The sequence below is a fragment of the Pseudonaja textilis genome, chromosome 14 (genome assembly GCF_049901715.1).
Source record: "Pseudonaja textilis isolate UNSWEBS1 chromosome 14, rPseTex1.2, whole genome shotgun sequence".
Lineage (NCBI taxonomy): Eukaryota > Metazoa > Chordata > Lepidosauria > Squamata > Elapidae > Pseudonaja > Pseudonaja textilis.
In genome coordinates, this window is record NC_142003.1 from 14,987,446 (window position 1) to 15,013,595 (window position 26,150).

Below are 26,150 nucleotides of genomic sequence, written 5' to 3' on the forward strand. Positions count from 1 at the left end.
TGACTAATTTAACAACCATGGCGATCCACTTAATGACGGCAAAAAAGGCACTTCACAAATGTTTCACTTAGCAACAGAAATTTCAGGCTCAATTTTGGTCGTGAGGTAGCGATCAACATCTGTGGCCCTTAACCCAGTGAGCTTTTTCAGTAGCAGAGAAATCAGTATTTCTTGTTTATTTCTTGCTGTCAAATCCGGGGAAATCCAAAGAGACCCGTCTGAAACTGGGACATGTTGTCCTTGCCTTCAATCCCCTTGGCAACCGTGTTTTGACTGGCTCCCTTTGAGGTTTTCTTTGAGCTGTCAAAACATCATTGTTGTTGTTGATTGTTCTTTGAAAACCACACATATTTATATATCTCTGGTCCCTGATGCGCGGAGGTCCGGAGGGAAAGACAAGGAACAAACATCTTCCAGCAACGCCATTTTCCCCCCCTTCTCTTCTGTCACTCAGACGTGGTGACTTCTGTGCTTCGCGATGCTTGTTTATGAGCGGATGTGTGTTTCCCTTCTAAGATCAAGATCAGAAGTGACTTTATTTATTTATCATTAACATTTTGTTTGGCAGTTCAGTATTTTCTAGTCTTGTTACAGGTCATATTATAAATGCATATATTCTATGACTAGCTCGATACCCATATGCTTCACTACAAAACTATGTGTGGTCAGGTTTAGTTTTGGGGGAGGAAAATAAGGGGTAGGGGAATTCTGCCTCTGCCGACCAGCATCTATCGGTATTCATCTGGCTAGAGTCCTGTCAGTATGTGAGAGAGTTGAGGGCTGCTTGGAAATTGAAACAGTATTTGCTGTGCTAGTGAGAAGACAGCAAGGAGTCTGGGCGTGGCTTAACTCAACTGTTTTGTACTAAAATTGCTTGGTGCTCTGAAACGGAAACTCCTCTGCTTGTGTTTTGCATTGGAAGGGATTTCTTTTCAGGTGGGGAGGGGGAGTGGAACTCCTTAGCATCAGAGCGTGTTAATAATAATAATATAATCAGCAAGATACTATGCAGGCATCATATCAAGACTGCCTTCAAAACGAACAAAAAAATAGCAGCCATCCTAAGAAACCCCAAAGATAAAATTGACCGAAAAAAACCAAGGCATATATGAAGTACCCTGCGCATCATGTCCTGCCACATACATAGGACAAACCAACAGAAGGATAAGTACCTGCCTTGAAGAACACAAGAATTCAATAAAAAGCTGGAACACACTTCCTCGCTAGTCCAACATATGAAAGCCACAGGTCATAGCATCAACTTCAGTAGCACCAAAACCCTAACTACTATAGAAAACCCCAGCTACAGAATCATCAGAGAAGCCATAGAAATTGATAAAAGACCTAATAGTATGAATAGAAGAGATGACTCCACCAGACTATCAAACATCTAGAAGCCTGCACTCACAAACAACAAAATCTATACCACAATCCAGGCAAGCACCTGGACACAAACAGACTCCCCCCCCCCAATACCTCCAGCCCAAACACGCCCCAGCCAGCTACCCAAATAAAACCTAGCTTCCTAATAAATAATTATCGGCAAGCGTTGGTTTCAAAGTGTTCCATGTATAGATTAGCGATGACGGGTGAGAAGGATGATCTCAAAGGTGCTCCTCCTATCTGTTTGTATCTTTGTCCATTGTGGATGACGTATGTGTTGGTTAGGCAGTGGTTGGTCAGATCTAGGATGTGCTTTGGGGGGTTGTATTTGTTTTGGATAGCTGTCAAGGCTTCTTTAATAGGTACTTGGGTGAAGAGGGATATGACATCGAAGCTTACGAGTAGGTTGCTGGGTTGTAGGTTTTGGTTTCTTTATTGCTTCTATGAAGTGAAAAGACATGTGACGTGATGGATTCTGCGTAGGGCTGGAGTTGTTTGGTGAGAAATTTGGCAAGATTCTGTAGATTAGGCAAGATTCAGCCTATGGAGCTGACTATGGTCTGAGTGTGTTCCTTCTTTGTGTATCTTGGGGAGGCCATAGAGTTTAGGGCATCTGGAAGATTTTTCTCTGGGGATGAGTCTTTTGCTGGATCTCTTCACTGATGGGGGAGGCTTTTATTTTGGATTTTATGGTTTTTTTTCAGGTAGGTGGTGGGGTCAGTATTTAGAGGTTTGTAAGCGGCGTCTTGGAGTAGGTTGGATAGTTTGGATTGGTGGTCCAATGTGTTCATCACGACCGTGGCGTTGCCTTTGTCTGCTGGGAGAGTGATTATGTTGTTGTCTTTCCTCAAGTTGGTGAGTGCTTTTTGTTCTTCTCTGTGTAAGTTGCTTCTGGGTGGGTTGCTGGAGCAGAGGACTTTGGTGACTTCAGGTCTGATTTTATTGGCTACATCTGGGTTAATTTTGGTTAGAATAGCTTCAACTCCGCATATAATGTTTTCACTGGGGAAATGCGTTTGGGGGCGACTGCAAAGTTGAATCCCTTGGAAAGAACATTGGTTTCTGCTCTGGTGAAGGTTCTGTCTGATATGTTGTGTACTGTTTGTTTCATGCGTTGTTGGGCTTCTGGCATTTCTCTCTCTATATATAATTTGTCTATGTCTGTCTGTCTATCTATCTATCTATCTATCTATCTATCTATCTATCTATCGTCTATCTATCAAGAGCGCAGTAAAACGTTGATTCTCAAGTTTTCTACTCAACTTCAAATGTAGGAGATAACATTTTGCTTTCAACTTCTTTCCTCCTAAACAGCAACCAAAGTAAATTATATAAATTAGCATTTAGCAGACCCCCCTCAAATAATCTGTTGGAGTTTCACTATAAGATTCTTATAATGGATAAAGCCCAAAATTGTAATGGCATATGTTCATGGCAAATCCCTTATGATGGAAAATAAAATATAATACCACATGGGGCAAGTTAAAAAGGTTGAGAATTAATGATCAGAATTTGACCATTTTCACTAGATTTGTTATTTTACTTACTGAATAAGTTTGATTTCTGGGTTCATACACTAAGCACAGAAAATCTGAGCACGTTTAAAATGAACCATGTATATGGCATGTCTTGAGAAAATTGACCTGGTTAAGCACGTAGTTAAAAACCCAACCCTAGGATGATTAAAAGTTTTTAGTTTTATAAAGTTAAATTGGATTCACCCCCAAAATAGGATTGGCTGCTTTGTGGTTCAGGGCATTGTAGAAACTTAACCATTATTTTAGCATGTTGGCTGAACTTTGTTATTTCATGAACCGTTATGTGGTTTATATGGTTGGGCACACCAATGTTCTGTGAATATAGCAGATTGGATTTTGTTAACATGGGTTTTCATTTTAGCATATTGTGTGAATCTATCATCGGTTTATTCAACCATAGATCCTTGACCTTCCCTCACATTCTCTTCTAGGTTTCTCCTTGGCAGACTCTCTAAAATTCTGGGCAATTCAAACTTGGATTGAAATTTAGATGGTAACTATAAATAACCCTCCATTTCTGGAATGGAGAACTGCCTGGATGCTGGATTTCTTGTATTACTGGTGATACCAAAGAACTTGGAACAACACCATTTGTGATCTAGGATGACCTCCAGATCTTCCCATTTTCCATAATCGGTTCTGTCTTTGATTAAAAACTAATCATTTCCAGTTCCAGTTCTAAACAAAATCGCTTTCCCAACCTTTGGCCCAGGTATTGGCTGATTTTTGCCCCAGATAGACATTTGATTTGAAGAGTTACGCAGACTACATAAGTCCCACTTATTTTTCAGGGAATATGTGAACAATGAGGCTGTCAGTAGAGTTCTTGCAGGCTGATTTTAACATCTTCTGAGATATTGTGGTGTCCAAAGTGTGCCCATCCCCATATAATCTAATGAAAAGAAGAACTAGGGGTGACATGTTAGGAGTATTCCAGTGTTTGAGGGGCTGCCACAAAGAAGAGGGGGTCAAATTATTCTCCAAAGTATCAGAAGGCAGGAAAAGAAACAATGGATGGAAACTAATCAAGGAACCTGGATTTAAGGACAAATTTCCTAACAGTGAGAACAATAAACCAGTGGAACATCTTGGCTCTAGAAATCGGGGGTGCTTCATCACTGGAGGTTTTTAAGAGACTGGACAGTCACTAGTCTGAAATGGTATAGGGTGTCCTGGTTGAGCAGGGGCTGGACTAGAAGACCTTCCAGGACCCTTCCAGCTCGATTCTGAATTTGAATTTGAAAAAAATGTAGTGGTGGCATTACAAAGTCACTTCCTTACGTCTACCATCTTAACAATTTTTATTCATGTGTACACGGACCCACAGTCCAATGCTTTTGCAACGAACCTATTATTTATTTCTGCCATTAAAAACAAAAATACATGCTGACCAAGCATGATTGAATGGCCCTTCCTATGGCTCCCATTGCCAGCATAAATTTGGAATGCCTTTATACATTCTAGATCAGTGATGGCAAAACCTTTTTGGCACTGAGTTTCTAAACTGGAATGCGCCTGCTGGAGCGCCGGAAAACCAAAGACCAGCTGGCTGATGCAGGCATGGCTGTTTTTGGGCTGTTTTTAGCAGTATTGGGCCATTTTCAGGCCATTTTAAGCCATTTTGGAGCCATTTTCAGGCCAAAAACGGCACCCAAAATGGTCTGAAAACAGCCTGTTTTTTACCCTTTTGGCGCTGTTTTCTGGGCCATTTTCAGGCTGTTTTTCAGGCCATTTTTGGCTCCCAAACAGCCCAAAAAGCAGCCTGCTTTTTGGGTGATTTTGGGGCCATTTTCTGATGTTCTGGCACCTTGAAAGACCAGCTGGCCAGCATGCCAGTAACCAGAAAAGCAGCTGGCAACAGCAGGCATGGCCACTGAGAGGGCTCTACCTGCCATCTCTGGCACACATGCCACAGGTTTGCCATCATGGTTCTAGGTAATTTCAAATTCTGTCTTACTTGCTTCAAACCATAAATGTTTTTATCTCTCCTTAGTCTTTCTAGTAACTGTCATTGGGGAAACCATTGACAACTATTCCCTTTTGCCATTCTTTGCATTCTTAAGGGCCCCTTGATGGTTTCCAGTAATTCCCCAAACTGAACCACTGCATTCCACAAAGAAAAGTCGAAATCTTGCAAGATGGCTCAACCTCACGACCCTTGCATCTGAGATTTGCGTGATTGGGATGAGAAATCTGAGAAATTTTGTTAGTTAGTTGAAAATGTGGAAGCTTTGAGGCTCTTGTGATTTGGGCCAAAGGGGAAGTTTTGCCAACTCACACTGCAGTGTTGTGTTTCTATGTTACACTTGAAAATATAATAGTTTTAAAATATTTTGAACCAGCATTCATACTAGATAGAACACTAGTCCCTGAGAGAAAGATGGGACCTAACATAGTAGACATGGCTTAATTCCTCCTTGTTTGCAATTGTCTAAGTAATATTCATTCCAAGTAGGAAAACATTCTGCACCCAATTTCTGTGGTTTCCCAAGAAGGAAAACATTGCCTGAGACACGAAATCCACAGAGAATTTTCTGGTGAGATGGATTTTTTTTCCTTTCCAAAGAACTGTGTGGTTTCCATGGATTGTCTTCCTTTACGTACTGACACTTTTGTGGCTTGCTGAACCCAGTGTTTTAGCACAGACCAGAGAAAAAGATGCTAACAGGTGGTGTGGATAGCCACAGATTGGAACTTGAAACAAGTGCTGAATTTGGGGTAAGAGCTCTAAAGCAATAAACCCTTCTCCTCCTCCTCCTCACAATCTCTCTCTCTCTTCTTTTCTCTAAATTCTTAGAACTGACTTTAGCAATGTACCAATGTACCTTGTAAGGAGATGAGCACAAGAGAGAGGAGGGGTAGTGACAATGTGCTTTTATTTATCTGGAAGTATATCCCTTCTCTGAACTTTCTGGAGTCCATCTTCATCTTAAATTACTTTTGGAAACTCTGTAGAGTGCAACAATTTTAGGGCTGGAGTTTTCTCTCCATCCTTTCCCCCCCCCCCTTTTTTTTTTTTCTTTCTTTCCTGTATCATCATTCAAAACCTGCCTTTCTGGGGCAGGGAACAGGAAATCCCTGTCTCATGCAGGAATCCACATGCAATTCATCCCTTGGAGCTGGCCATAGCTTCTGCTACAGCATATCCAGCAAAGAGGAGCTCACTGCTCCTCTGGAAAACCTGTTCCCAGTTGAACTTCTACTGAGTTACTACTCTAATGTTTTTCCTAACATCCTAACACTCAGCCATAATCTGCCTTCCGGTAACCTCCGATTGTTATGCTGCATCTCATAAGCTTGGAGAACAAAGAAGAAGTTGTCAATTTCTTCAGTACCTGAAAACAGGGGTCCCCAACCACCGGATCCCAGACCGATACCGGTCCGTGGATCATTTTGTACCGGGCCTCCTACTTTGCTTGGGTGCCGCCATCTTGTTTCGACGGCGCTTGAGAAAGTGCTTCCGGGTGAGCTTGTTGGTCGTCGGTTGGAAAGTGGCGTTTGGGTGCTGAAGGAATCCTCGCGCCTTAGTTTCATCGAAGAAGGTGGGGGGCAGCTTCGAACAAAGAGCTGACCCGATGGCGGTGGAGTCTCGCATTACTCAGGAGGAGATTAAGAAAGAGCCCGAAAAGCCCATCGACCGCGAGAAGGTACAAAGGAGGAGTTGAAGGTGGCAGGGAGAAGCGGGGGACGGCATTTTGTACCAGGCCGCAAAGAATGAATAATCGTGAAACTGGTCCCTGGTACAAAAATGGTTGGGGACCACTGCCTTAAAAGGTGCCACCATAGTGCTTGGTCCTCACTTCTCAGTGCCAGTTTCCAGACCAAATCTTCCTCGTTGCTTTTCTCTGACAGTCTTCCAGTTTGTCTGAATGGTGGATTTGTTATAGAATAAACTACCTAAATTATAGTTATCTCATAAAGTATGAATGAATAAAATCATAGTTAAATGATTTTTTAATAGTGATACGAGGATATATAAGTTTGGATTGATAATATGAGTTATTATGTAATGTAACTGTAATTGAGACTACGAAATGAATGCACAAAACTGATGAACCAACCGACACACTGCTTGTATAAATATATGGAAGAGAGCTGATGTTTTTATGTTTTGTTTGTTTTGTTTGTTTTTTTAAAAAACCCAATAAAATTGTTTTCAAAAAAAATTTTTTTTTAAATATTTACAACAATTCCATTTCATTTCAACCATGTGTCAACTAGGTACATATGTCTTGTGCGTACAATTATAATTAATACCTTTCTTACCAATACAACAATAATCACATTTTCCTATAGCTGTTATTTAATATATTTATTATTTAACAATCTTAACTTATTTCTCTATATATTCATCTAATCCATTTTAATTTGTTTTATTTTCCAGCCATTGATAAAATAAACCCCATACCATGTGGTATTCCATTTCTTCTTTTTCTTTGATTACCAATGTTAACCTATTCATCTCTGCACATTGAAATATTTTCTCAATGGAGCACCCACAACTTCTGAAGGCAAAGCTGTTGCGCTGGTTGATTGTTCTCACGATTAGGAAATTTCTCCTTAGTTCTGAATTGCTTCTCTCTTTTCTGGTTAGTTTCCATCCATTGAATTTATGGGGAGCAATTTTGGGGTTTTGGAGCTCAAGTGTCCAGGACTGAGTGTGAACGTCTTAATTCTTAACATCTGTAATGTTATTAGATTTTCCCTGGCTCAGTAAAATGAATTTGGATGAGGTTACCTGACAATTATGTGGTATCAGGTAATTGTCTGCCTGGGCATGGTGAGATTCACAAAAGGAATCATATTTGAAAGCATACGGAACAGGGAAACAATTTTGTTACGTTCTAAATTAATCCTGCAAGAGTCATGAACTGAGAATATTTCATAACACGCTTCATGAAACTTAAGTCAGAATCCCTAAAACAGTCATTATTCGGTTTTAAAAAACATTGTTCCTCTCTTTGGTGCCACACTTAGTAGACATTCTATAAGTTTGTGACGAAGCAGCTCTTATCTAAGTATAATGATTAATGCCATATTTTAATGAAAGAAATTCTTTTATGAATGCTTATTTATTACGAAATCCAGAGACCAGGATCTGGAAAAGTAGTTTCTCTTAATACATCTCAGTACCTGTTAAGATCACACCTGTTTAGTTTTCTCTGCCACCTCGGGGAGAGGCAGAATTGTCCGTCCTGGTCAGCCTCTCAACTTTGCCCCTCTGCAGGATGGAATGAGAGAGAATTCGCCGTTCATCAGCCCCATAGCTGGAGACAAATCTGAAATTTTCCCTCAGATCTGTTGGGAGGAAAATGACGGATGTTTTCACTGTATTTCTCCATGGGAAGGGAAACTTAACCTTTCTTGAGGGCAAGATTCCCACAGCAAGGGGAGGAAGAGAGCTACTGAAAGAAGTATGGAAAATGTCTTAAAGGTGCTTTCTTTTCTTTTCTTTCCAAAGGCAACTGGACTGTTGCAGATTTGCAACTGGCAGATGGAGGCCCCCACTATCCAATCTCAACTGTTCTTCCATTTCCCCCCTCCCCCACTACCATCATAACTAATGGAGCTTCTTAGATTAGAAGCGAAACTACTTCTCCTCCTCCTCCTCCCCCTCTTCTTCTTCTTCTCCTCCTCCTCCTCCTTCTCTTTCTCCTCTTCTTCTTCCTCCTCCTCCTCTTCTCCTCCTCCTCCTCTTCTCCTCCTCCTCCTCTTCTTCCTCTTCTCCTTCTTCTCTTCTTCATCTTTCTCCTTCTCCTCTTCTCCTCCTTCTCCTCTTCTTCCTCTTCTTTTTCTCCTCCTCCTTCTCTTTCTCCTCTTCATCTTCCCCCCTCCTCCTCTTTTTCTCCTCCTTCTCCTCCTCCTTCTCTTCTCCCCCCCTCCTCCTCTTCTTCATGGAAAACATTCCTCCAGGCCTTCCTGTCCCCTACCATCCTCCGGAGTCAGCTCACACCGACTGCTTCAGTGACTCCATCCAGCCACCTCATTCGCTGCCGTCCCCTTCTTCTTCTTTTGCCCTCAGTCATTCCCAGCCTTCGGCTCTTCTCCAGTGAGCCTTTCCTTCTCATTAGGTGGCCAAAGTATTTGAATTTCCTTTTCAGGATCTGGCCTTTTAAAGAGCGGTCAGGGTTGATCTCCTCTAGGACCAACCGGTTGGATGGCCTTGCAGTCCAAGGGACGTCAGACTTGAAGAAGCTTCTTGGATGAGAAGCGAAATGTCTTCAAGAAAAAAAACAAAGAAAATCCAGCTGCCTTTTGGGAAAAAAAAAAAAAGCACCTTTGGGGACAACCAGGACCTGGATGATTGAGAATCTCCTTAGACGTTTCCCCAGCATTCTTCTACTCCTTCAGGAGCTGCTTGAAAGCATCACACTAAACCACACGTGCTTCCCAGGTCCATAAGTCCACCCACAGTCAAATTAGATCTGTAATTACTTTTTGAGCCTTTCCATTTTAATTTTTTTTTTTTTTTTGGACAGCTGATAAAATAAGAGTCTTGTGTTTCTGGCTTCCAGGTTATAAGGGGAGGGGCACTGTTACCCCCAGGGGGCGGTGGGGGGGGCAACCACCACCCAGTTGCTGCATTGAAAAGCTGTGATGTGCTTCTTTCTCAGAGTGGCCACTAAAGAATTCTTTAGTGTTCTTCAGGTTTGCAAAGCAAAAGTGGCTCTTTGGAAATAAAAGGAGTTTAGAGAAGCAGGCTTCCTTAGAAAAAGTGGCTACTCTAATTAAGGAACATTAGTGTCCTTGTCATTTTGGCATTTAAAATGAAACGGTCAAGGAACTGGTCTCTTTGAATGAATGAATGAGCTGGAAGAGACCCTGGAGGTCTTCTAGTCCAGCCCCCTGCTCAAGCAGGAGAACCTGTATTATTTCAGATAAGTGACTGTCTAATCTCTTTGTTGTGGTCTGTTGGCAGCCTGCGGAGATGGCGGCAGAGTCGGACAGTGGGAAGGAACATGGGCCAGTCTGGGGAGGACTCGGACGAGGGTCCTGCATCTGATGCAGAGATGGGGCCAGGACCATCTGGGAGTGGGGTGCTGCCTCCGGAGCCTCCAGAGTCTGGCAGCAGCGAGGCAGAGGAACAGGGGGAGCCTGTTCTCAGTGTGTGTGCGCGCGCAGAGCTGCCAGAAGGCAAGAACAGTTAAGACAAAAGGGGCGACTCGGGAGTAAGGCTTGGAGGTGATTGGCCCTCCCATAAGATATAAAGGAGGAGCAAAAGGACAGGAATCTTTGCAGGAAGCAACTTTGTTCGTACTGGTCCGTTTGGCCTCGTATAGCTATTTGGACATTTAGTCGTTAGCAGCATTTCAAGGAAGATAAAGGTGTGTGCTTCTCAGACTTATCCCGAAGGATTTTGGCAGACTTCCATGGGACTGTTTACAAACTGTTTCAGACTCATTACAGGCTTTGAATGAATAAAATTCACAGCCGTTGAAATAAAGGAAAAAGGGTTTGGGGACTAACGTGTGTTTGTTAGTGTCTCCATAATCTTTGGTCAGAACACGCTTCTTAAAAACCTCCAGTGATGGAACGCCCATGGTTTCTGGTGGCAAGCTGTTCCACTGGTTCCACCAAGGCAGGAACATTCCTCAGAGAACACATTTATTGGACACATCATATCGGCACAGCCGGTGAAAACCAACTCTAAAAGTTTCCTGTGGTTACCTTGTAATTAAAAGATCAAAAGTTTCGCCTCCCCAGGTGTTACAGGTCACATTGTCCAATCAAAGCAGTTGGCGGGCTCCCTCGACTACGACTTCTGCTCCTCCTCCTTCTGCCACCTGTTGGGATGACCTTGGTTCCCACGGGAGAGCTCTTTGTTTTGTCTTCGAGACGGTCTAGCTGTTTCCCCCTCATCCTCCCTGCATAGTGCGTGGCAACTGTGAAGCAGCACAAGATGGCTTCAGCCAGGTTGGATTCAGAGTTGAGAGTCCGATCAACATGTAAACAAACTTCCCCGAATCAGGAAGGTGGGACACGGAGCAGTAGTTATCTAAAACTATGAATGCAAGGTGGTCTCTTCAAGAGGAGGTGTACCATCCCCTCTTTTAAGGCTGGAGGCACTGTCCTCAAACATACTTCACACTACAGCTTGGAATCAACCAGAAGTGACCCCCCCCAAAAAGCCATTTAACAGAGTGGAAGGGACCTTGTAGGTCATCTAGTCCAACCCCCCAACCAAGCAGAAGACCAATACCATTTCTGACAGATGGCAGTCCAGTCTCTTTTTGAAAGCTACCAGGGATGAAGCCCCCACAACTTCCGAAGGCGAATTCTGTTCCATGGTTTGATTGCTCTCACTGTCAGAAAAAAATTCTTCTTATTTCCAGCTTGAATCTCTCCTTGTTCAGTTTCCATCCATTATTCCTTGTCTGGCCTTCAGGTGCTTTGGAAAATAGTTTGACCCCCATTCCTCTCTGTGGCAGCCACTTTCATAACTTGAGAACCCAGATTTATCCTCAAGAGGCCCAGTAAAAGAAATTGCAAAAATAAGGATAGATGGAAGCTATCTGGAGGCCTTGAGTTGTCCATCTCTCTCTCTCTTTTTTTCCAGGCTTGTTTCAATAGTTTATTCCATTAACACAGTCAGCACAGGATCCCCAACCCTAATTGCAATATTTTTATTTATGCTCTTACAGATTTGCCGCTTCCTCAAATTCCCACTGAGCTGCAGATTGTCAACTAAAAAGATACCCCTTGGGTCTTTTTAGCCGCCAGCAGAAAGAGAGTGAGAGAAAAGAGTGCATTTCTCAAGTGCCTAGATAATAGCCCTGGCAGCCCAACGTTGTCAGCGTGCAAGAATATTACTACTGGAGAGCGTGATTGATGACTTTGGCTATGGATGTGTCCCATTGGAGGATATACATCCAGAAGGTGGGGGAAGACCAGGGTCAAGGGGGAAAGGAATGATGTATTTTAGTGTCAGCTGCATCCAGCTAACACCAACATGGCCACTTCTAATAAACCGGTTTCCTTTTCTCTGAGAGATGTGGCTAGAGACTTGTGAGTTGAATGGGGGTGGATTTGTTGGAGTCCTTGCACAGATCATTTTGCTCAATGTTCGCTCTATAAGTTAAACTTGGAGACCGTTGTTAAGGTCTGTAACCCTCAAATCCTGACCCAGTATTTTCCCTCCCTCCCTTCCTTTCTTCCTCTTAGGTACTGCTTATCATAAGTGGGAATCTAAGCTTCCTCAACTGGTTGACCATCGTGCCCAGCATAGCATGTTTTGATGATGCCTCCTTGGGGTTCTTGTTTGGTTCCAGCAAAGGATCACTGAAGACCCACGTCCTGAAGATACAAGCGGAAGAAGCAGCAGGAAAATCTGGACCTTTACAATACGGTAGGTGATTTTCTTCTAGGCTCAAAGCAACACATATGTCCGTTCCAGGCGTATTTTTGACTATCATGTCAGGGCAATCCACACAGATGGTTACAGGAGTTTCCTCTGCAGAATAATAATAATAATAATAATAATAATAATAATAATAATAATAACAACAACAACAACAACAACTACTACTACTACTACTACTACTACTACTACAACGATAATAACAACAACAACAATAATAATAATAATAATAACAACAACAATAATAATAATAATTGAATTCTTTATTGGCCAAGTGTGATTGGACACGCAAGGAATTTGTCTTCAGTGCACAAGCTCTCATTGTAAATAAAAACTATAAGTGACAAATCACCATAAAAATACATTCATCATAAATCATAAGATATAATAACATTTAGTGATAGTCATAGGATACTAAATAAGCAATCCGCATAAATTGTACTAGGAAACTAAACAAAACAATATAAATTGTAAAGATGCAAGCCACACAACTGCACACCAGAACAACTAGATACAAGGACGTTTTTTTCTCAAATGCCATCACTCTGCTAAACAACTAGTTCCCACAACACTGTCAAACTATTTATATTTAGTAAGACTGTATTGCTATTATTCTTCTCGTCCTTCCTATTACCTATCTCTTCCAACTTATAACTATAACTGTGTTGCTTGTATCTTTACGATTTATATTGTTTTATTTGTTTCCTACTATGATTTGATTGCTTATTAGTAACCTATGACTATCACTGTTGTATCTTATGATTCTTGATGAATGTATTTTATTATTTCTTTATAGACACTGAGCTTATGTACCAGAGACAAATTCCTTGTGTGTCCAGTCACACTTGGCAAATAAAGAATTCTATTTTATTCTGTGCTATTCTAATCATAGGTAGAAAAGGAGATAGGTAATAGGAAAGATGAGAAGAATAATATTAATACAGTCTTACTAAATAAGAGCACTTCACCGAGACTGCCATTGGATACCTAAACCACTTCAAACAGAGGGGAATGTGATGTTTGCGAAGTTCCTCCTATTTTAATATTTTACAGCCGTTTAACTGATCAGTTAGGGGACACAGTGATTCAGTGGCTAAGATGCTGAGCTTGTCAATCAGGAAGGTCAGCAGCTTGGCAGTTCGAATCCCCAGCGCCACGTTACGGAGTGAACTCCCATTCCTTGTCCCAGCTTCTGCCAACCTAGCAGTTCTAAAGCACGTAAAAAATGCAAGTAGAAAAATAGGGACCGCTTTGGTGGGAAGGGAACAGTGTTCTATGTGCCTTTGTCATTTCATCATGCCAGCCACATGACCACAGAGATGTCTTTGGACAGTGCTGGCTCTACTTCGGCTCCGTGACGGAGATGAGCACCATCCCCTAGAGCTGGAAATGACTGGCACGTATGTGCGAAGGGAACCTTTACCTTTACCTGATCAGTTAAGCAGGACTGGATAGGAGGCCATTAGCTTATCCTACTAGGCCGGACTCAGAAGTCGGGAAAATCCTATCCAAGGTAGCTGTGTCCATGAAGGCACCACCTATCAGTCTCATCTCAGACCTAACTTTTCTTCTTAATCCACTAAGCCTTTCATTTCATTTTAAAGAGACAGACTTTAAAATGATGTGATGTGCTGTAAATCTCAGACCTGGAGCTGGCTGAAAATAGATTCAAAACTAGGTTCTCTGTAAAGAAGGCTTTAGTTTTATGTAGAAGGAAAAAGAAGAGACGAGAAACTAGGCTTTAGTTTATTTCTAGCCAGATTTATTCCATTTGCATTGGCCGCAGTCATATACACAGCCTCTGCTCAACCTTGAAGTGGAGTTTCTAAAGTCACCAAAGAGCTGGAGTCCCCACACACGGGAATTGGCCAAACTGTGTGTACAGTTACACACACGGGAATTGGCCATGGTTAATATTATCCACATCTAACATGTGCGAATGTAGATTAGAAATAACTTTTAAAGAAGAGACTGGAGAGCCACTTGTCTGAAATGGTATAGGTTCTCCTGCTTGCGCAGGGGGATGGACTAGAAGACCTCCAAGGCCCCTTCCAGCTCCATTCTATTCTATTCAACTATTCGACATCTCGTCTTTTCTGCAGGGAGCTACATCCGCAAAGCTGTGAATGTATCCTTGGGGGCTCTGATCATCTTCCTCAGCATCCCAGTGGTTCTCAATCTGATTAGTGCCCAGCAAATCATGAATACTTCCTACAACCCCCTCAGGATCGTCAACACCTACGGAGCATTTGGAAGGTAAGATCCACAATATCTAAAGAGCACCTGGCCTGTGTCCTTGGTCTCTCTTTGAGCCATGCCTGTTGTGGCCTGTCGACCGCCAGCCCCTCCAGCAGCCAGATTGAGGAAGAGGAAGCGTGGGAGTCGAGATCAGCATCAAGGCAACTTGAGAGCTCCGAGGGTGAAGAGGGAATGGAGCTGTCAGAGAGAGAGAGACAGAGCCTGGGTCATCCATCAGCCCTCAGATGGAGAGTCAACAGCCCCCAGGTCTGGAGGTGGCTGGTGAGGAAGAGGAGGAACGGCTGGGTCCAGTGCCTGATGCACAGATGCGCAGAAGGCAGAGGAGAGGAGAGCAGTGGGAATCTATGGGCTGGTCCTTGGGACACAAGAGCCCAAGTGAGCTGCTAGTTAGGCCGCACCCTAGCTCTGGGGATAAAAGGCAGGGGGCGGAGATGAATAGATGTGGGAGACACCTATTTACCTTACAGATGGAGGGACTTTTTTAGTCTGCATTGAGAGAGAAACCTTTTGCTGGGGGCTCCTAATAAAGGCATCTTTGAGTTAACTTCAGAGGGTTTGTCGTGTTTGGTGAGCTGGGTCAGAACATGCCACTGTACTTTGTGAGGGGAAAAAGCAATGTCAAAAAAAAAAATCCATTTAAAAACACTCAAGGACCTTTTCAGGGCAGGAGAACATCTCTGGTCCACAAGAACATTCCCAGAAGCGCAATGAAGAAGCCTTGCCGGGAAGGGTGCAAAACATTCCTTCATCATGACCACTCCTTATTGTCTACAAGATATAAAGATGAGCGGGTCAACCTGTTTTCCAAAGTACCAGAAGGGAAGACAAGAAACAGTGGTTAGAAACTAACCAAGGAGAGAACCAACCTAGAACTAAGGAGAAATTTCCTAACAGTGAGAACAATCAACCAGTGGAAGGACTTGCCTTCAGAAGTTATGAGTGCTCCATCACTGGAGGTTTTAAAAAGAGATTGGACAGCCATTTGTCTGAAGTGTTATACAGGGGATTGGACTAGAAGACCTCCAAGGTCCCTTCCAACCCTCTATTATTCTATATTCTATGTCTTTTGCACAACTTTCTGGACATATCAGAGTCTGGATCCAGATTCAGCCATGGCCACTCATAGGCCTTCTTGCATCCTAGTCTCAGAATCTGAACATCTTAGAGCAGGGGTGTCAAAACACAAGGCCTATGGACCGGATCCACCCCGCGATGTGGTCAAATCCACCTGCGGGGCCGTCCTGGAAAATGTAAGCAGCCGGCCTGTGTCTGTTGTGGCCCACCGGCCGCTGACGGAGCTGTCAGCAGAGTCGTACAGTAGCGAGGAGGTTGGGGAGGAACCTGGCCCAGTCTTGGAGGTTGAGGGGGGCTCAGATGAGGGCTCTGCATTGGAGACAGAGATGGGGCCAGAGCAAGCTGGCAATCATTAGCTGCCTTCAGACTCAGACAGCAGTGAGGCAGGGGAGCTTCTGGAACTGGTTCCTAACTTGCGCATGTGCAGGGCTACTAGTTGACAAGAACAATTAAGAAAGCAGGGTTGACTCAGGAGTAAGGCCATACCTCGGAGATGATTGGCCCCTCCCAGGGGTGGGATTCTACCGGTTCTGTCCACCTCTGTAGAACCGATAGCTCTGAAGAGCAGCAGACAGAGAACATACATGGAACCAGTTCTATGTCTGCTGCTGTTTTGGCCTGCCTGCCCGCCCGGGCTCTTAGCTGACCTTTATTTCCTGCTTTTTCAACCACAGCTGCTTTGCGCGACACAGCCACGGTTGAAAAAGCAGGAAAAAAGTGCTTGCTCAACCGCTGCGCACCTGTCCAGGGAGCTAGCTGATGACGATATATGAATGAGAATATCATGCGAAGCACACAGGCACACGCAAAATGTAAAATCACTGAACCAGTAGTTACACTGGTCAGATCCCACCCTTGGCCCCTCCCATGTGACATAAAAGAAGAGCAAACAGGACGTGAGCTTTTGCAGGAAGCAATTAGTTCATCTGATCAATTCAAGCTCTGAAAAGTCCTGTTTGACTCTGTGTCAAGTTCGGCCTTGCCATGCGCTTGGCAATTAGTTCTCTGGCAGCTTTCCAAGTGCAATAAGGTGGGTGTTTATAAACATTGCCATGAAAGACTGTTTGTGAAGCCTTGCAGGCTGTGAATGAACGTAATTCACAGCCATGGAAATAAAAGATGTCTTGCTGTAACCAAGATTGTGTTTTATGCTTTCTAAGGAAGCCTAGGTCAGAACAGTGTCGCTTCGGCCCAGTCTACCCAACGCAAAGAGGAAACATGCCAGTGTCAACTCATAACATATTTCTATGGTCTTTTAGAGTTGCCAGCGGAGAGGGAGGGGGAGCAGTGTAGCAGTTTGCAAACCAAAACTGCATTCCATAAATGTTTTCAAAGATGGTAACTAGGTGACCGAAGTTTCTTCCACGCAAAATTCTAACTGGAGAGCATGATTGATGACTCTTGGATATGGATGTGTTCCATTGGAGAATATGAATTATGATACACCCAGGGGGTGGGGGAAAACCAGGGTCAAGGGTGACAATAAATTATGTGTTGCAAGAGTCGGCTACACCCAGGCAAAGTTGGACATATTAACTCCCAATAAGTCCTTTTGAATGCCGGAATCCTGACAGCCAGCAGTTTGGGGACTGGTGTCAAGCTGGGCACAGCCACCCAGTTGGTCACATCCATCCCGTTGGCCATGCGCCCCCCACAGACCCCTCCAGGTCAACCACAGCCCTGATGCGTCCCTCAATGAAATTGAGTTTGAGCCCGCTGCCTTAGAGGTTCGGTCCTTCCCATCCCTAAGGAGGACAGTTTTGTATTCCATCCTCAGCCAGGTGACCTGAGGCCATCCCGGGCTCTCAAGACCAGACTCTCCATGGAGTTATTGTGGTGGGGAACATCAAAGGGCGGAGCTGTGCTCGCTGCCGAGATCTCCTGCTCAGAAAGGATTCATGTAAAATGATCCGTCAAATACGAACTCAATCTATCCCTTCCTTTTTTTCCGTAGGAATTCTTGTGACGTAGCCAACAAGGCCTCAAGCACGTTTGGCCATGTCTGGCAGGCAACGGTCGTACAGCTTTTCATTCTGGCACTTGCAGCAAAAGCCTAATGCGAAAGAATCCCTGGTGATTTACAATCCTGAGTGATCTTTTTAATAGTCTTCCTAACCGTTTTTAGCCATCAGTCCAAAAAGGCTGACCAACTGTTTTTCCATGTTGGTTGTAACAGAATGCAGAACGTGTTTTGCTTAAGCAATTGCTTACAATCCCTGCCGTGGAGGGACTGTAATCTTGTGAAGTATGTATGTCTATGGGGAGTCCTCAAGTTACAACCACAATGGAGCCCAGAATTTATGTTGCTAAGTTGTCATCGGTTAAGGGAGTTTTGCGCCATTTTACAAACTTTCTTGCCACTGTTGTAAAGTGAATCCCTGCAGTTGTTAAGTGAGTAACACGGTTGTTAAGTGAGTCCGGCCTTCCCTGTTGACTTTGCTTGCCAGAAGGTCACCAAAGGGAATCCTGTGACCCATAAGTGCGGAAAATTTTGTCATAAATCACTTTTTTTTCAGTGCCATTGTAACTTCAAATGGTCACTAAATGAACTGTTGTAAATCGAGGACTACCTGTAGATCAGCAGTGTCAAACTCGCGTCATTATGGAGGCATCACATGAAGTATCGTGACTTTTTTCCCCCTTTGCTAAACCAGGCATGGGCGTGGTCAGTGCCTAACACATCCGGCCCGCGGGCCAGGAGTTTGACATCCCTGCTGCAGATAGTTCAATTCTGATATTTGGTGAACGCCCCATGTAATCTTGATACCTAATCAGGACTCTGCTGGACCATCCCTTCCTCGGAACCCAGAAAGCCTTTCTCGCCTCTCCCCTAAAACTGTGTTGTAACGCTGGGAAGAATAGTATAGGATAGAATATGGAATGGAATGGAACAGAACAGAATTGGAAGGGACCTTGGAGGTCTTCTAGTCCAGCCCTCTGCTCAAGCAGGAGAACCTATACCATTCCAGACAAGTGGCTCTCCAGTCTCTTCTTAAAAACCTCCACTGATGGAGCACCTACAACTTTTGAAGGCAAAGCTGTTCCACTGGTTAATTTTCCTCACTGTTAGGAAGTTTCTCCTTAATTCCAGGTTGATTAGATTCCATCCATTGTTTCTTGTCCTGCTCTCGGGTGCTTTGGAGAATAATTTGACCCCCTCTTCTTTGTGGCAGGGCCTCAAGTACTTGAATATTTCTGCCCTTGCACTTAACGCGTCCCTGGGCCGCACTTGGTTGCCTCCTCAAGAGCTTCCAAACGTTCACCACACTCTTCTATCTTGCAGCATCACCAAAGAGAGAACTGAGGTTATAATCCAAGGGACTTCCAGCTCGGATCCCAATGATCCTGATGCAGTTTGGGAAGAATATGAATTCAAGTGTAAACCCGGGAATCTGCAGAGGCGGCCCTGCCTAATCAGCCCCTACCATTACCGCCTGGATTGGCTCATGTGGTTTGCCGCTTTCCAGGTGAGTATCTGTTGTGGTTCTCTGGCAGCCAATGCGGACAGCAAAGGTATCGGACAGTGAGGACAAAAGGAACCAGTCAGGGCGAGGACTTGGACGAGGGTCCTGTGTCCGATGCAGGAATAGGGCCATCTGGGAGTGGGGTGCTGCCTTCGGAGTCTATTACAGAAAGGACAAGCAGAAAAGAAAACTACAGAAGGGAAAATTAGAGAAAGAAGGGTATAAAAAAGGGATGAGAAAAAGGGGGGAAAGAGAAAGGGAAAGAACTGATGAGGGACAAAAACAAGAAATAAAGAAAAAGGGGAAACGTACTAGGGTTAAAGGTATTTGCTCAGCTAGAAAACACAGAGACAATGGTTAAATTAAGTTAAAAGTGAGGATTCTGCAAAGGTACAAAAGATAGCGTTGTGACAGTAGAATACTGTAATGAGTTAGAAATGAAATAAGTAAATAATCTATGAGGTAAAACTGTATTGTTATGTAATGGTATGTTTATTTATAGTTAATGCAATAATAAAGAAGAGAGGGAAACATTGCAATTGTTTCTAAAGATTGATAAAATATTGAAAAGAAATGTGAAAGTTTTATAAGGAAATTTATACCAGTTATTAGAATGAATTTGAATAATTATTTTGCTTATTAATAGTAATAATTTATAAGATAAAACTGTATGACTATCCAATGGTATGCTTATTAACAGTTAAGTAATAATGAAGAAGGGAGGGAAACATTTCAATTGTTCTCAAAGATTGATAGATATTGAAAAGAAACGTGAAAGATTTACAAGGTTCATACCAGTACTAGAATGATTTTGAATAACTATTTTGTTTACTAATGTGTGTGTATGTATGTGTGTGTGTGTGTGTGTGTGTGTACACACACACACACACACACACACATATGTATATGTATATATACACATTAGTATATATATGTATAACCAAAGATCCATATATAACTATATATATAGTTTTTGTTATGTTTGTAGAATTTTTCTTTTTACATTTTCAAGGGGAAGTACCAAGCAGAGTCTGAATGATGAGATCTACATGACATAAAACAGACATTAGAAATTTGAATGTTATGTCAAAGATGCACAAATTCAATGTTTAATGAGATTTCATATGATAATAACAATAGGATTTAAAGGTGTTGCACTTCGATTGGCAATCATAGGGGGAATTTTGCTTCTTAAGAATGTTGGAAGAGAACATATGAAATTGTAAACAAGACAGACGAAAGTATAAGTACAATGAATAAAAAGATGTAGCAATTTAGGTAAAAGAAATACAATTGAATAAGCAGAAAATAAGATAACCCTAAAAGAAAATTAAGGGAAGTAAAGGGAGAAATAGTGAGAAGTTGGAAAAAGAGTAATAAGGTATGAAGTTGAATACATAAGATGAATATGCATATGAAATTGTGTCTGTATGGAAATGTGATAATCCAGAACCATGCTGTATTCATATAAGATGTTTTATTTGTTTTGTTAAAACTCAATAAAACTTTATTTAAAAAAAAAAGAATTAAAACATAATATAAAATGCCTAATGGCTTCTAGGCTCCATTCAATAGCATGGTCTGGTGTCTGTGGGATAGAGACAATGAATGATTGAGCCCATCCGACTCTTCCCTGGATCCTGAAGAGCAACCAAGAAGCATGAGAGAAATCATTTCCATCCTTCAGCCCCTCTCGCAACGGATTGTTTTTTGGAACTCTTCACTGCTTGATACGCAACAGTCTCTTCGGCTGGCAGCTCCTAGAAAAACTTCCTTTTTTGGGACAAGGTCCCAGATTTCCACTGGAAGCAGAAAAAGGAGGCCGAAAGCCTGTCGTGGTTGAATGAGGACTTTCTGAATATTGGCGCATCGGAAGTTTTATACACTTGTGGATCCATCTGGACCAAAGAGCATCGGGAGGGGGGAAAAAATGCCATTGCCTAATTGCTACACCAAAAGTGCTTTTAATTGTCTTTTGGGCAGCACGCCATTACTTTGCAAGAAAACATTTCCTAATTTATTATTAGCCAAACATAATCACTCTCTGCATTTTTCTTCTTTCCAACTTTCAGCAGAATGTTGGAAAGAAATGATGTGAAGACGCTGAGGAGTCTATCGGCAAACGCTCTCGCAGTCGAACAGAACAGGTCCCCCTTGGGGGAGGGAGGCGAGTGGGGAGAAGTCAGCAGAAAGAAGTCAGCCGAGTTTGAAAATGGAGCACTTTGAAAAGGGCTACAAAGAAAAACCCCGAGCACCTCCATGAGAAAGCCGGTTGGACAGAAATACCCAGAAGGAATACAGAATAAAAGAGTTGGAAGGACCCTTGGAGGTCTTCTAGTTCAGTGGTCGCCCACTGGTGGGCTAGGGACCACTGGTGGTCCACGAGAAAATTTCAGTGGTCTGCAGAGAACTGTCCCCTCCAAAGCACACCCTCCCCTCAAAGCAGTTAATCCAGGCTGCATGGGAACACATGGCTGCGCCGTCCACGTGGCCTGCCCACCCGCTGGCCCCCACCCTTCATCTGAGCGCAAACCTTCAAAGCGCTGAAGTGCGAGTGGCACGGGAAACTTCAGCCAGGCTCCTCGAGCAAAGGCGGAATGCTGATGCCATGCAAATAGCATGGCGCTCTCGCCCCTTCCAGCCATCTCCATCGCCGCTTCGGCCCACCTGGGCCTCCGCCCCCCTCTTGCCGCAACAGCAACATTACCTTGTCCTGGCTGGCAAGGGCTGCACTGTATTTCCATGTTGCACCACCTACAAATTTGCACATTACACGTGCCAACCTCTACAGCAGAGATTTCCAACCCCACCACGGGCCAGTCCCATATTCCAGAGCTGCAGTAGTCACAAGACTGACCCTTTGGCCATCCCGGAGCATCTCCTTCAGTCCATGGCAGGCCGATACACCCGGGTGGAGGAGCAGCTGCTCCGGGATGACCAAAGGGCTAGTCCTGTGACTACTGCAGCTCTGGAATATGGGACCGACTTTCCCACCAACGTCAGCAATTCATATTAGTGGTCCGCAGGATTTAAAATTATGAGTTTGGTGGTGCCTGAGATCCAAAAGGTTGGTGACCCCTGTATCTAGTCCAACCATCTGCTTATGCAGGAAACCTTACGCCATTTCATACAAATGGCTGTCCAGTCTCTTCTTGAACACCCTCCAGTGATGGTGCACCCATAACTTCTGTTTGATTGATCTCGCTGTATAGAAATTTCTCCATAGTTCTAAGTTGCTTCTCTCCTTGGTTAGTTCCACCAATTAATTGTTCTCACTGATGGGTCAGAGGTTGGAAATGATTTGAGCAGTTGGTCTCCGAAGGTCTACCTTCTTTTATGTCCCTCCAGAACCCTTATGGGGAGAGCATTGGAAAAAGACTCCTCCAAACCTTCTGTTGAATGAAGAGTGCCTCAGGGGCTAAGATGCTGAGCTTATCGATCAGAAAGGTGGGCAGTTCGGCGGTTTGAATCCCTCGCGCTGTGTAATGGGGTGAGCTCCCGTTACTTGTCCCAGCTTCTGCCAACCTAGCAGTTCGAAAGCAGGTTAAAAAATGCAAGTAGAAAAATAGGGACCCCTTTGGTGGGAAGGTAACAGAGTTCCATGCGCCTTCGAAGGTGTTTAGTCCTGCCGGCCACATGACCACGGAGACATCTTTGGACAGCGCTGGCTCTTCTTCAGCTTTGTAATGAATATGAGCATCGCCCCCTAGAGCCAGGAACGACTAACATATATTTGCGAGGGGAACCTTTACCTTAATCCTTCCTTCCTTGTTGGGCTTGAGCCCTTGGTCTCAGCTCAGGCCACTAATATGGGAAAGAAACCAGGATTGTACCCTGATATCAACAACAATTAACCAATGGAACGGCTTGCCTTGAGATGTTGTAGATGCTCCATTTACTGGAGGTTTTCAAGGAGAGACTGGACAGCTGTTTGTCAGGGTCTCCTGCTTGAGCAGGAGGTTGGACTAAAAGACCTCCAAGGTCCCTTCCAACTCTGTTGTTCTATGTTCTGTGGTGTATCTCAGATGAAGTGCCGTTCTTTGATGTTCCCTTGTCAGAAGCTGAAGGGTCTTGGGGGTGGGGTATCCCCTCTGGAGGAGAACCATTCTGATGCCCTCTCAGCTTCCTTGTGTTCTGTTTTGCTCCAATGCCGTCTGGGAGTTTCCACTCCAGTAGTTACAAGGATGTTTATCCCTAACATGTGGCACCAACAAGGAACGGCGCTGACTTCAGGGTGTTTCTTTGAGAGAACACGAGGGAAGTTGAATTCCTCATGATGAAGAATGTTTGTAGTAGCAAGAACTGACCATAAAAAGGCTTTTCAAAAAACTTCACCAAATTTGTGGGCAGAGAAATTGGATAGAAATATTTTTCCCCCAAATTTCCCTGCAGGAAGCAGATATTCTCCAATCATTTCTGAAGGACAGAGTTCAACCTTAGCAGTGACAGGGGCTCTTTGACCAAAAAAGCCCCCTAGAAATTTCCCCCAGGATTTCAAGAAAGATGGCTTGGAGAGAGGCATGCGCCCAAATGAAAGACTGGACAATAATGGGAACCCTTTGCTGTTTCATCGCTCAGTACCAACGACAACCACATTTTCGGTGTTAGGAAAGGTGCCCAGGTTCCACTGCAAAGGCTGGGCTTGAGTTTGACCCACGTGCTCAACCTTTTCAACTTCCTCCTAGGACGGGGTGCCAAAATCGATTTAAATTAATGGCTGCATCAGGGTTGTGTTTTACCTCGGGGTGGAGGGGGCAGGGGGCGTGGCCAGGGGTGGGGTGGCTAGCTCAACGTCCATTTTCAGCTGCAACGCCCTTCTGCAGCCTATTGCTAGTGAAAAGGAAGCTCGGGGGCATGCGTGGCTCTCCCGAGCTCCGTTTTTGTTGGCAGAGGCAACGGGGGCTGGTCCTTTGCTGTTTCCAGGGCAATACAGGATATATCAAAGATGTATCAAAGTCTATCAATACAGGATATATCAAAGTCTATCAATACAGAATATATCAAAGTTATATCAAAGTCTATCAATACAGAATATATCAAAGTTATATCAAAGTCTATCAATACGGAATATATCAAAGATGTATCAAAGTCTATCAATACAGGATATATCAAAGATGTATCAAAGTCTTATCAATACAGAATATATCAAAGATGTATCAAAGTCTACCAATACAGGATATATCAAAGTCTATCAATACAGAATATATCAAAGTTATATCAAAGTCTATCAATACAGAATATATCAAAGTTATATCAAAGTCTATCAATACAGAATATATCAAAGATATATCAAAGTCTATCAATACAGGATATATCAAAGTTATATCAAAGCCTTATCAATACAGAATATATCAAAGTTATATCAATCTCTATCAATTCAGGATATATCAAAGATAGGAAGTGGCTTGACTAAGTTGCTCCCTTGGGTTACCCCTGGCTTCACAGGGAGCTGAAAAAAACTACAAGGCCTGTGGTTGGCATCACAGTTGTGCCTCCAAATTCTGACTCGGTATGAGGACTTGGTCTTTGCAACTCACTATGGCAATACTCTACTTGCCAGTTCATAGCTCTGTTTGACTTTAGTGTAGGACAGATATGAAGCCACGCTATTTCTCTGCTCAGTTTAAGGTTGTAGAATTTAATGCTTCTGAGGACACCAGGCAGGGGAGCTTTTTCTAACCTGTCTACAGGTGTAATCCTTGACTTACAACCACTCATTTAGTGTCCGCTCCAAGTTGCAATGGCACTGAAAGAAGTGACTTATCATGGTTTTTCACACTTATGACCATTGCAGCATCCCCCATGGCCACATGATTAAAACTGCAACGCTTGGCAACTGACTCATATTTATGACCGTCACAGTATCCTGGGGTCCTGTGATATCCTTTTGCGACCTTCCGACAAGCAAAGCCAATGGGGAAGCCAGATTAACATATATATATATATTCTGGTTGTACAGTTTTTAACTGTTATTAGTTTTAATTTGTTTTACATTGTTATTTGTACATGTCTTTTGGTGTTGTTCAGTTGTATGTTGTGGAAGAGCACCTTATTTCGTTGTTCTCAGGTTTCTGAGTACAATGACAATAAATTTATCTATCTATCTATCTATCTATCTATCTATCTATCTATCCATCTATCTATCTATCTATCCATTTAACGACTGTGGCCAGGAAGGTTGCAAAATGGGGCAAAATCCACTTAACAACTCACTTAGCAACAGAAACGTTGGGCTCAATTGTGGTCGCAAGTCAAGGACAGTTTATCGCCCCCAACTCTAATGAATGCATGAAAGATTGGGGGGGGGGGTGTTTCCGTGTATGGTAATGCACTGCTTTTATCTTTTATTATTCAGAGGCTTCCAGTTGACCTGTTTGGCTTAAAATCCACTTCGTGTGCATCGCTTCTCAAAATGTGTGTTTTCTCCCCTTCTCCTTGCTCTCTTTCTCCGTAAGACCTACGAGCAGAACGAATGGGTTATTCACTTAGCCGGGAAACTCTTGGCCAACGAGAAGGAAACGTTGTCTCTTCTGGCCTTCAACCCGTTTGAGGACAAGGCACCACCCAAGTAAGTCCAGTTTAAGGGGCATCTTCTTTTTTTAAAAAAGCTTAATAAAAGTTTATTAATAAAGAGTAAAAGAAGAATAAGAAGGGGAAAAAAATCAAGAAAAAAGCAAAAGTGCAGAAAGAAAGAAGGGAAAGAAATGGAAAGAGAAGCTTTCTGTTTCTTTTGCGGCAATATAAATAGATTTACAAAAGCACCTCTTATCTACGATTACAAAATAGCTCATTCTTTTCTGTGATATTTCTTTTTCTAATCATGAAAGCGTAAGTGCCTTTTTCCCCCATTTTATGCAAAAAAGAGCCTCTGAGGGATTTCCAGTCAGCAATAAAGATATTTTTTTTTCCCCCGGTCAAACAAGTCAATCCAGCCATTTCCGCAAATTCCATCCTCCTCCCCAACGATTCCTCCGTTGTGGGCTTTGTCAAACTTTTCCATATTTGAGCATATTATACTGCCGTTGTCATGCTAAAAAAGAAAGTTTCATGACTTGTTTCTAGTTGCCTGTCCAC

The 26,150-nt window shown here is 43.2% G+C and overlaps 1 protein-coding gene across 3 annotated transcripts in view; it reads left to right on the forward strand.

Annotated features, from left to right (window-relative positions):
* LMF1 (lipase maturation factor 1) overlaps positions 1-26,150 on the forward strand; it is a 161,721-nt gene that overhangs the window by 126,950 nt on the left and 8,621 nt on the right. For all 3 annotated transcript variants that reach the window (XM_087912635.1, XM_087912633.1, XM_087912634.1), the window contains 4 exons: positions 12,084-12,267; positions 14,382-14,535; positions 18,896-19,079; positions 25,532-25,644. In XM_087912635.1, coding sequence (XP_087768761.1) covers positions 12,084-12,267; positions 14,382-14,535; positions 18,896-19,079; positions 25,532-25,644 — 635 coding nt within the window. The remainder of the gene's footprint in view (positions 1-12,083; positions 12,268-14,381; positions 14,536-18,895; positions 19,080-25,531; positions 25,645-26,150) is intronic.